Raw genomic sequence first — 11,997 nt, forward strand, 5'->3', positions numbered from 1 at the left:
GTAAACGTTATCGGAAAACCATGGGAAAATTGGTCTGAAGATATAATTGTTATACTTAATGGTTTTGCCCCTTTAAAGGGGATAAGAAGAATACCGTTAGCGCATAATACCCTATGTTTTCCGGCCGTGTTTTTAACAAAAACGCTGCATATTTTGATATACAGGCCAAAAACTTTATAGCGTGTGCTTTTGTATCACAAGTTACAAAAAAATAGGCTAATTAATCGATTTAAACGTACCCGGCAAAATATACGGAAATCACATGCGTATCGGTCACGTGATAAAGTTAACCCTGTGGCGCCATGAACTTTTTTAATCCCCTTCAAAACTTCGTGTGTTTTAAAAGCCAAATAATTCGGTTGATTTAACTTGTTTATGGTTAAAAATTGTGAATTTTTTTAATACTTCTTATATGCTGTGTAATTTATGCCGTGTGTTAAAGTTTTGGTAACTTTTAACTTAAAACACGCAAGGTATTCACATTGCATGGAATGTCTACGTGATGCACCAATAGTTGGAATTTTACTAAATGCGCCGGTTAGGATGAAATAGGAACATGATAGGCTGCTATACGTGTCGTACCCCTCGTGTTGTTGTGTTACTACGCGGCAGAATACACGTGTACACTGTAAAATGTTTAATACGTTTCGATTCTGTTTTATAACCGTAGCTGTTAAAAATAAAGTCAGTTTCGGGAAGATACGTTAGCTTATTGTATATGCTTGTATTTTAGCTGTATCTAATTGTTCTACGTTTATGCTTATATGTGTAAAACTATATGTCTGGTTTTTGTATATATTTTATGACATACAGTGTATATACTGGCACTGCTATATAAACTGTAGTCTTAAGTTTAAAGTTTATAAAACGTAGATTTTCTGGCCAGTTTCAATACATTCATTTACAGCCCATATGAGACACAATTGTCTTATTGTCTTCATTTTCAAGCGTTTTGCTTTAAAATTAAAACTATTTACAGTGATTTTGGAAGTTAAAATAATTGTTAAATTCTTGCATTTTTAAAGTTAACATTATGTCATGTTTTATAGAAAGGATATTCCTGTAGACACAGATTATAAAATGGCTTTCACATTTGCTGCGTTCTGTTATATATTAGCCTTAGTATTAACTGCTTTTCTAATATTCTTTGCAATATGGCAGGTATTTATGAATTCTATCTTTGGTTACTTATATATAAGCTTATAACTCTCAACTAATTAGAGAGTTAAGTTTATAATAATTAACTTTTACACACTGTCCAAAAGTTAAGTTATTTTTTGTCTGTGTCGTCTTTTTTCATTTGTTTTTTCTTATCTTGTTCGTTTTGTTGTGAATTCCTTTTAGTGTTTTATTTTCTGTAATCTTCCGGTTGAATAAAAATAAGATGTTTTAATTTGATTTAGCCTATTATAGAAATATATTTGTAGATTATAATTTTACTACAGAAACACATAACAAAATGTTTATTTACACAGATAATTGCGTTTGACGAGTTGAAAACCGATTACAAAAACCCAATTGACCAATGCAATAGTTTGAACCCGGTATGTTACCTTAGATACCTAACAGATTAACTGTTAAAATCAGGCATTCATAAAAAAGAGTCTTTTAAAGGTAAATCCTTCAGGATAATGTGCCAACTCTGGCCTAAACCCCAGGTCCTCATGGCATGCCTCACTGTAGAACCTCACCCATATATAATAGAATGTGCATATACAATGTTGGGATAATGGGTCAACTCTGGCCTAACTGCCAGGTCGCATGACCTGACCTCACCCATATAAAATAGCCTATTAATTTTTTGCCTACAACTTTAACACCATGTTGATTTCAGTTGGTCTTACCAGAATATGCAATCCACGTTTTCTACAACTTATTGTTTCTATGGGCGTTTGAATGGCTAACGGTTCTCCTTAATCTGCCGTTAATAGCTTACAATGTATACCGGTAAGTCGTGTAGTTACGAGTATTGGGCCAACTCTTGAATATACCCAAGTACTTGGAAATGCCCCATTGTGGAATCCCCCCCATATAGAATAGGAATGTGATGTGCATTTCAGCGAGTTATAAAGTTGTCTTAATCTTTTTACATACCATGAGTTTCTACAGTGTTGCAATTTATTTTAGACGGCTGGTCAAACCATTAGTGACCACTGGGTTAGATTAATGTCCGCTAAGTGTCTTGCTCAAACACATACGCCAACAATAGTAGCAGCTACGAGCTTTAAAACTAACAAAAATACCCTAATTGTCCTAACTTCACCATCCCCTCCAATCCTTTTAGTTTTATTTACTTGACCATTAACCTTAACCCTCCAACCACAGATACAGCAAGCGTCCTGTGATGTCCGGCCCCGGTTTATACGACCCCACCACCATCATGAATGCTGATATATTGTCTTACTGCATGAAAGAGGGCTGGGGAAAACTGGCTTTCTATCTTCTTTCATTCTTCTACTATTTGTACAGGTTAGTTATAAACAATATGAATTTTTAGATAAGTTTTTGACCTGCCATTTTGGCCCTTTGTGGGTATATGTGTCTTTGGAAAGACACTTAACAGCAAACCCTAATGATGTGGCTTGCCGTATGGCAGACAAAAAATCGTCATTTGCAAAACAAACAATTGCCAGAAGATATCTTTCACACTTATAATACACCTGACAGTAACAGAATATACAAGTGCTTCACCTGTTCAATATTTCTAGTTGAATTTTTTCAATATGTTGCATATATATATATATATATATAGTGGTTGTATGATAAATTACCTTTTCAATGTTTCTAATTCCAAATACTTTATATGCTGCCTATAGGTGTTTTGCAGGTATGTCACTGGGTTTATTTTAATAGGTTGGATTTTTTTTGCACCGTAGCTCATTTCATGTTTAGTTTTTCGGGTGTTTTGCATGTCTGGTTAAAATGGTTTTGTTCCAAAAGTTATTCATTTAACATGAACTGTTTTAAGTTTGCAACCCCCCAAGTTTTGATGTTACATTATATCACATATAAGCATGCATATGAAGTTACATACCTTGGTTAATATTGGTATGCATATGATGTATGAGGATTGTCATTACAGTGCTATTTTAACATTGCTTTCTGCCAATTTGTGCATTATTATAATCTTTGTTACTTTGTTTTGTATTCTATATGGGTGAGGTCCTACAGAATGGTATGCCATAGAACCTTTTTTAGGCCAGACTTGGCCCATTACCCCAAAGTTTTAGGCCAGACTTGGCCCATTACCCCATTCGATATTAATATAGTCCTATTTTTAGGGTAAGGGACCAAGTCTTGTCTAAATCCCAAGTCCTCACGGACCTCACCTATACAGAATAGAATAGAGTCATGTTATACATTTCCTTCATTAATTACTTCAATACTTTATTCTTATAAATTAGTAGTTACATTTATAACAAGTTCAATTATTTTACTATTTACTGTCCATATTCATATTTAACCACTTTTCATCAACTTTCTTTTCCCTTTTTCACACACAGGATGATTTATGTTCTGGTGACATATTGAGTTTCGAGGGAAAAGAAAAAAAATGGATAATTTATGAATTTTTGGGAACGATTCAACCATTTGTGCCAGAAGCTGCAACACAGACAATCTTTATATTTGGGGCAGAAAACCAAAAGTTTCTGAAACATCTATTCAAGTGTTTACCCATGTGCTAATCTTATCATATTATTAACTATCGGTACTTCAATGTTTGGCAGTCACGTTTATAATGCATTAGCATGTAATCTTAACCTGATGGAGCCACAGTGTAAAACACATACAAATTACACCAACAATATTTATATGATTTCACATTCAAGCTGGACCATGAGATTTAATATTAAATATTGAAGCATTTATGTTTTACACGTTCCGGCTGCAGTTTATATCATTGTAATTTAGTTTGTGCGCGTTGTATAAGGATTATGCTGGCGTGTCAGAAATAAAATCAATTTGCCATGTACGTCTCTTGCTTACTGTGTTATATAGTAGGGTGGGGGAAGATGGGACACCTTTAGCACATAATAACCAAATATTTAGATCGTGTTTTAAACAATTAACAATGGTATATGGGAGTCGGGAGGATACAGTTCTATGATTTATTGAATTTTCTTTGTTTGCTACCAAATGTGACGAGAAAATAGAATAAAAAGGTGTCCCATCTTCCCCCACCCTACTGAAACATTGGTGTCTTCTTATACACCAGACACGCTTAGTTTCTTATTACTTTTTTTTCACGGAACTTTTGTTTGACTTCAGAGGAACCTTATTCTACTTACACAAGGTGACGAAACCCGGATTGTTGAAATGTTTTTAGAATTCAAGCGGTTGTATACAGTGTATAGTGACGTAATAATTCACACCACGAAGCGACTCAATTGTCTTCGTAGTTTCGTGCTGTTAAACCGACACCTCCCAAAAATAATAGAACCGATATACCACGTATAGCCTCTTACGTCTAGCATAAATTTACCAAAAAACGATCAGCCACAAAGTTACATACGTGGTAACTAATATGCGGGCACGAGGTGTATGGAACAGAACACCTGCGTTATAACAATCTTTGGTGCCCCACCATGCAAGGATAAATAAGTTACAACCATATCCCAACCAATCGCATTGTTCGTCGGCCTCTTGGTTTAAAAACTGTCAATGCTTTTTACCAAATGGGACGTTAAGGGGGACTGGAAACGTGAGTCATCTTACCCCAACATTTCCCCTCTACCTAGTCTACAGTACGGCAAGAGTTAATTTTGCTGCACCAGCAGGATCAATTTTAAAGATACAGTGGAGTGGGGAAGATGGGACACCTTTAGCACACAATATCCAAATATCCTGTCGTGTTTTAAACAATTGACAACGGCCTATGGGAGTCGTGAGGATACGGTTTTATAATTCTTGAAATATTTTTTGTTTACCACCAAATGGGACGAGAAAATAGAAAGATAGGGTGTCCCATCTTCCCCCAATTTACTATATATTTTGCCTGGTAACAACATTAACCTAAAATTAAATGACGCACACCTACAAACATACTACTTTGTAGTTTATACAACGTAAACTCGTAAAGGTTTTCGAAAAAAAACTAAACAAAAACTTCCGCGTAAAATGATTCGGCTGTGGGGAATTACGTAACAGACGTGCATTGTTTACGTAGGCCTACGTAGACGATATTGTGTAGGCCACGCTTAGCACGTTGATCTATATGTCTCACAATTACAATCTACGTTATGTGATTACATCAACTTTCTAAACACAGCAGCAGGTTCAGGATAAAAGTGTCAGCATGTTTGGGAAAAATGTTCGGTTTTATCTTTTGATGCAAGTTTTATGTAAGTATTTAATTATGGGGAAAAAATGAGTCACAATATGTAATAGCGCGACGTAAATTTTATTTTTCTCTTTAAATACGATAGCGAAGAATAAATTAGTTAAAGTAACGAAGAGAAGAAAATAAGCAGCAAAACGACACTCGTTAAAATCTGCTACGGGTAGAAAGCTGTTTCAAAGAGCCAGGTTTTACATAGTGGCTGTCTTCGGGGTGTTGTATGAAACAGAACACCCGTGTTATAACGACCGTCGTTGCCCCGCCATGCGAGGATAAATAAGTTACATACGTGGTAACTTGTAAGCGGGCAGGAGGTGTATAAAACAGAACACCTGTGTTATAACGACCGTCGTTGTCCCACCATGCGAGGATAAATAAGTTACATACGTGGTAACTTGTAAGCGGGCAGGAGGTGTATGAAATAAAACACCCGTGTTATAACGACTGTAGTTGCCCCGCCATGTGAAGATAAGTTAGTTTCATTCATTCAAATTCCCGCTTTTGCATTCCAGGTTGTACCTCGATGCTCGTATCAGCGACAAACACTTTTCAAGTCGTGAACCAGAAAAATACTTTCCGAGCAGCGCAAGCTCACTGTAGAAGCATCCAAATGCATTTGGCTTCAATTCACTCTGCTGTGGAGGAATCATATATCGTTACGTTGGTTGGGAATACGACGACAGCCACGTATTGGATAGGTAGGAAGAACTATACAGTATAGTTGCTTAAACTATTTATGCCGCGGGTCATAACATAACACAGTACTTGGGGGTGATGGGACACTTAAGCACAAGTGTCCCATTTCACCCTAACCTACTTTATCTTTATTTATCTATTTCGCATATATACGATATAAATATGAAATAAAAAAAAGCAGCGAAGAAAGGGGAATTAGCAGCAAAATACTTTTTTTCAGTCCGGCGCCGTGGGTTAGTGGTTAGCGCGCCTGCCTGTAACTCAGAGTTCAACGCTCGACGCTGCTACCATTGTGGGCGTATGCGTCCTTGGGAAAGTTAACGGTAATTGCTTCAACCAAGTGGTCACTGATGGGTTGTCCAAGTTACCAGCAATAAATAAAAAAATGAAAAAAAATCCATTAAAAAAATAATCACCCACAAAGTAACATACATGGTAACCCGTAAGCCGGGACGAGGTGTTAAACCCGTGTGATAACGACTGTCGTTTTCCGGCCACGCGAGAACAAAGTAAGTTACATTTATTCATTCATTCATTTTAGGTATGGTCCAGATATTCGGGCAACAAATGTGGTTGGATGGAACCGCAAGAGGTTACACCAACTTCGCTTCAGTAACCCACGATTTATTTTTCTACGATTATTATTGCATTCAACTGAGTGTTAACAACGGTGTGTCTCAATGGCATCAACAAGAATGTGGGATGGAGGAATTCTTTATTTGTAGAAAAGGTGGGGGGTTTGTTTGTTTGTGACTTGGAAGCGGGCACAAGGTGTATGAAACCGAACACCCGTGTTATAACGACTGTCGTTTCCCCGCCATGCGAGGATAAATAAGTTACATACGTGGTAACTTGTAAGTGGGAACGAGGTGTATGAAACAGATCCGTTTTATAAGGAATGTCGTTGCTGTGCCATGCGAAGTTAAATAAGTTACATTTGTTCCCCCACAAAGTAACATACGTAAACGTGTAAGCGGGCAATAGAATACACATGTTATAACGAGTTTCATTCATTCACTACAATCCAATTTTATTAAAATGATGATTAATTGCATCGAGTTATGTCATATTTCTATTTTACTTTGAATGAGCGAATGTAACTCATTATAAGCGGAAAACGACAGTCGTTATAACATACATGGGTGTTTTGTTTCATACACCTCGTGCTCACTTACGAGTTACCACGTATGTAACTTTGTGAGTGATTATTTTTTGTTGTTTTTTTTATCATATGGTTTTAAACTTTACAAAATGTGCGTAAAGACACGACTCATGCAGTTTTAAATATATTGTCAATATTTATTCGATTTCTCCAATGTATTGCGTGTATGATTCAGAGTTGTATGAGTTACACCTGTCTTGTCATATCCTCTAAATACACAGTTCATGATTCACCTTTACCACCTAACCACACGTTCCATAATATTCCCCCAAGTATGAATATACCATAGGGACAACTCATGGATTATCTGCGTGCAATTAACATTGTTTTGATAACGTTTGTACGTTGTATGACGACTGTTATGCCATAGATATCTAAACATCTATGGTTATGCTACGTGTTTGTGGTGTAGGATTAACTCATATAGAATAACGTATAGATATATATATATGTTACGCTTATATATTACAGTGAGTTAAGATAGTTCATGTTTTCATTCTGTTTTTTTTTTTCTTATTTGGTAGTAAACAAAGAACATTTACAGAATTATTTTATACATAGCAGAGTGGGGTAAGATTGAACACCTTTAACACATAACATTCAAATATCCTGATCGTTTTTTCAACATTAACAACGGTCTATGGGAGTCGTGAGAATACGGTTTTATAATTCTTTAAATGTTCTTTGTGTTTTTTACCAAATGGGACGAGAAATAAAATGAAAAGTTGTCCCATCTTCACCCCCCTACTATATATTTAGTGTTCACTTTCCAAACTTACAAATTTTTCCGAACAGAAGTCCCTCCCGACACTACAACCCCACAGAATATAAACACCGGGGAAACAACAGCGACAACAATGTATTTTTCCACAACTGAAGTAACAGACACAACAACAACAGCTTATACAAACGCAAACATACAAAGCACAGGAGTTACGACAACACAAGAAGTTACAACGAACGCGACGAGAAACGTAAACGGCATTGTAACCCCAAGGCCTCAGATCTCGACAACAACAATACACACAACAGCAATATTTACGACTGAACTATCTACAACAGAAAGTCCCACAACAGAATTAGAACTACAAACGACAGAACTGCCAACAACCGAATATTCTACAACGGAACTTCCTACAACAAAACAAATGACAACAGAACTAATATCTACAACACAATCACCTACAACGGAAACTCCCACAACAGAACTATCTACAACAGAAGGTGCCACAACACAAATGCCAACAACGGATTCTCCTACAACGGAATTAGCTACAACACAAACGGGTAAAACATTATTCAACCCATATATACATTTCCTCAACATATAAACAACATATTTATCAACAGAAACAACGTTGGTTTCAACTTCTGTAGCCTCAACAACGAACGCAACGAACACGACAGGTATTAATGGTTTATGGCTAGTTTGTCTGCTATGTGTAGCGACCACGCTTATTTTTCAGTTAAATGTAAATATGTTTTAACTGTAAGCGTGTTTTAACAACTGTTGTTTTGTCGCTATATATCCTGTCTTTTCGTTTTAAATATTTCTAAATCATTGCTACCGTAATCAAGGAAACAAATAAAGTTGTTTTTTGTTTAAATACAATTTTGAAATATTTTATTCACATCACAGATCCTTTACCTCCGATCTCTGGAATGGAAACCGTGAAGTTGCTCCAGAGCGCCGAACAGCGGTCAATTAAAATCGCTCTCAGCAGTACATCGCAGGTACCGGATTCGGGGAACCCCCGGGTGGAAATACAGATTCGCAGATCCACAGCCAAAGAGAGCTCGTCGTATAACGAGACCGTTCCTTTCATACAATTCAGCCAAACCAACTTAAACCGGTTAAAACCAGTTGGAATAAATGACACCGAGACATTCATTACCGTTTCAAGCCAAATAAAGGAAGACAAAGCGAACTTGCAGTTTCTTCTCGAAGCTTCTCCACCAAGTTCGAACCTACACACCACCAACCATGTAATAGACAACCCAACCATTATAACGATCACAGCGCTTACTCTACAAGCTTCGTTATTGCAAGCAGCAGTCGAATTTAACTTTAACCTTTCAAAGGACGATACGGCACGAACAGTGTACCGGCCGGAGATAGCACCCAGTGCGTTCTCTGGGACTCGAAACACTAAACGTGTGGAATATAACTGTAGATACATTGATTATAAAACCGGCGCATTCTCGGAGCTTGGCTGTCATAACCAGCCATCAATACTGATGAATTATCACCAATGTTCGTGCAACCATTCGACTCCGTTCGCTGTTTTATTGTCTGTGACGTCATACAAGGTGCCCGGCGCTGTGAAGGTGAGTTATGACGTCATACACGCGCATTATATTTTAATGGGTGATGTCATACAGCGAGACATGGCGTTGAATTTAAATTTAAGCAGGAGTTAGCACTAATGGGTTGTAGCATACTGGGTTTGGGGTGATAGGCAAACTCTGGCTTAAATCCCAGGTCCCATGGCGTGCCTCTCTGTGGGACCTAACCCATATAGAATAGAATATAATACAACCACGTACAGTGCGCTACATAAGTGTCAATACCTTCCTTGCATTCCAGATAATATCGTTCGTCACCGAAGCAATGTCGGTCATTTGTTTGTTCGTAACTCTTGTCATTCTATGTGTTGCGAAAAAGAAGATTCGTAGCGACCGAACCATCGTTCAGATTAATTTAACGATTGCTCTCTTGTTGCTCCATATATTCACACTGCTTCATGACGCGGTAATGTTCAACTTCAGACTTTGTGAAATGGCGGCAATTCTCATTCATCTGTTTCTACTCGCATCAGGTGAACACTGCATTTATAAGTTGATTATATTTGAGTGAATGTTTTTATCCTCGCATGGCGGGACAACCATACAATTGTTATAACGCGTGTGTTCTGTTTTATACACCTCATGCCCGCTTATGGGTTACCACGTATGTAACTTTGTAGGTAATTGTTTTCTGTGTATGGCGGAGACGACCAACCCTTTAGTACTTTCACTAAGCATACAGACGCCAACAATGGTGGCAACTCCTAGCCATAAGCCTAAGCTATAGGCATACGGCCTGTAAGTAAACTGTGCCACGGCGCCAATATATCCCGGTATATCGACGCGTTTTATTCATAACTAATTCGTCCCCATTTATTTCCAGCGATGTGGGGATTAATTGAAGGCGTGACGTTGGTTTGGAAAACACTCGAGAATGGAAGTTTGCATAAACTATGCGCGTGGCAGATCACCGCTAGGAGCGCTATAGGGTGGGGGACGCCGTGTCTCATCGTTATCATAGCTGTTGCTATCGGATTTTCAATGGGATCATATATGGAGGACAACCCCGATTATTTGATTGACCCTCTTGCAAGGAGGTATAACCGATGCACAGTGAAGCCGGGATCCGGGGTCATGATCGGGGCCCTCGTGATACCTGTCGCAACTATTCTTTTGATAAACTTTGTAATCGTGATGAGGATGGCGTACTTCGTGTATATGATGAGTAAAAGAACCGAGGAGATGAAACCGAGTAATAATACTCGGGGGAACACTGCGGCCATGGATGGGGCGACCTTAACACATACAGTTGCTGCGTTCAAGGCAATGTTCGTGCTTTTCCCGATACTCGGAATACCGTGGATAGTTGGGTTCCTCGTGGGTAAGTTAACGTTGTCAATATATTGCTTTTTTTGCGGAATATTTCTATTCAATATAGGGCGCTCCAACGACCCGGGGTTAAAAAGTCATTCTCAAAGTTACATACATGGTAACTTGTCAGCGGGCAGAAGGTGTATGAAAAAAAACTTATGTTATAACGATTGTCATTGACCCGACATGCGAGAATAAAATAAACATTTTTATTTATTTTTCTTTACAGGCATTGAGCACATTGAAGTGTCCATCACATTCATGTACATAAGTAGCATTTTGAACGGTCTGCAGGGAGTTTTCGTGTTTCTCTTGTACTGTGTGTTCAGTTCAGACGTGCGTGCGGCGTTAAAGAACGAATATAACAAAGCACAAGCTCAGAGCCAATTCCGACAAGAACGCAGTGTATTTTCACAAGGCGATGACTCGAAGACGAAATTCAAACTAACTGTTTCGTCTCTTAACCCGATACGGTCCAGAAAATCGAGCGAAATAACAAAAACTGGTACCATGTCGGTTAAGAAGAAGCCGGATAAAACTGACAACTTGGTTCTTGGGATGCATATATCAGTGCAAGGGACTTACAGAAGACGGAATTTTGATTAAAGATATTTGCTTTTGTACGTCATATTTCGGAATGAAAACACCATATGCAATGAGTTGTGTTATGTATTTTGTAGGCTATGCCGTGCTAAAGTGCTTGGTCTGCAGTACGGACTATGTATGTATGTAAACATGTTTATATATGGATTATATCTGCGACATGTAACATATTCAAAAATAATACTAATATATATTTAGATATAATAAGTACGTTTGGTGCCTATTAGCACTAATCATTAGAACAAAATATGCGTACATTTTGCAAAGAGCACGATTGTACAAAAAATTAGGTAATACCGATTTGTTTAAACTGTTTGTCCCCACAACGTAAAACAGCAAACTAATAAAGTATAAGATGTCTGTGTTTAAATTTTGGGCGGGAAAATGCTCAAATTGCGCAACGTGTTCACACATCCCGTGTAACTGTGGTGCAATACCGATACGTGTTGTTGGGTTTAGTGCCTATAAAATGTAATATTGATGATGTAATTTATATGTAAGGTTGCATCACCTGCTCACAGAGTTAGGTTTAAACGGTCGT

At 37.7% G+C, this 11,997-nt stretch overlaps 2 protein-coding genes across 3 annotated transcripts; both read left to right on the forward strand.

Annotated features, from left to right (window-relative positions):
- The first annotated feature begins 925 nt into the window (after positions 1-925).
- LOC100182169 (protein cornichon homolog 1-like) lies at positions 926-3,973 on the forward strand. Of its 2 annotated transcripts, XM_026836887.1 has the most exons (6): positions 926-1,161; positions 1,476-1,544; positions 1,835-1,947; positions 2,326-2,469; positions 2,817-2,827; positions 3,504-3,973. In XM_026836887.1, exons 1-6 carry the CDS (start codon positions 1,039-1,041, stop codon positions 3,506-3,508), a joined length of 465 nt encoding a protein of 154 aa, XP_026692688.1. In that variant the 5' UTR covers positions 926-1,038; the 3' UTR covers positions 3,509-3,973. The 2 variants fall into 2 exon arrangements, with proteins under 2 accessions (XP_026692688.1, XP_002128475.2); XM_002128439.5 differs by lacking the exon at positions 2,817-2,827 and having other exon boundaries at positions 927-1,161.
- A 1,224-nt stretch (positions 3,974-5,197) lies between these two features.
- On the forward strand, positions 5,198-11,511 carry LOC104266249 (adhesion G-protein coupled receptor G7-like). The gene is made up of 9 exons (XM_018813923.2): positions 5,198-5,342; positions 5,851-6,036; positions 6,576-6,764; positions 7,992-8,483; positions 8,547-8,603; positions 8,836-9,524; positions 9,784-10,015; positions 10,366-10,863; positions 11,083-11,511. Exons 1-9 carry the CDS (start codon positions 5,297-5,299, stop codon positions 11,457-11,459), a joined length of 2,766 nt encoding a protein of 921 aa, XP_018669468.2. The 5' UTR covers positions 5,198-5,296; the 3' UTR covers positions 11,460-11,511.
- The last annotated feature ends 486 nt before the right edge of the window (positions 11,512-11,997 follow it).

This window comes from Ciona intestinalis, chromosome 11 (assembly GCF_000224145.3).
Source record: "Ciona intestinalis chromosome 11, KH, whole genome shotgun sequence".
Taxonomy (NCBI): domain Eukaryota; kingdom Metazoa; phylum Chordata; class Ascidiacea; order Phlebobranchia; family Cionidae; genus Ciona; species Ciona intestinalis.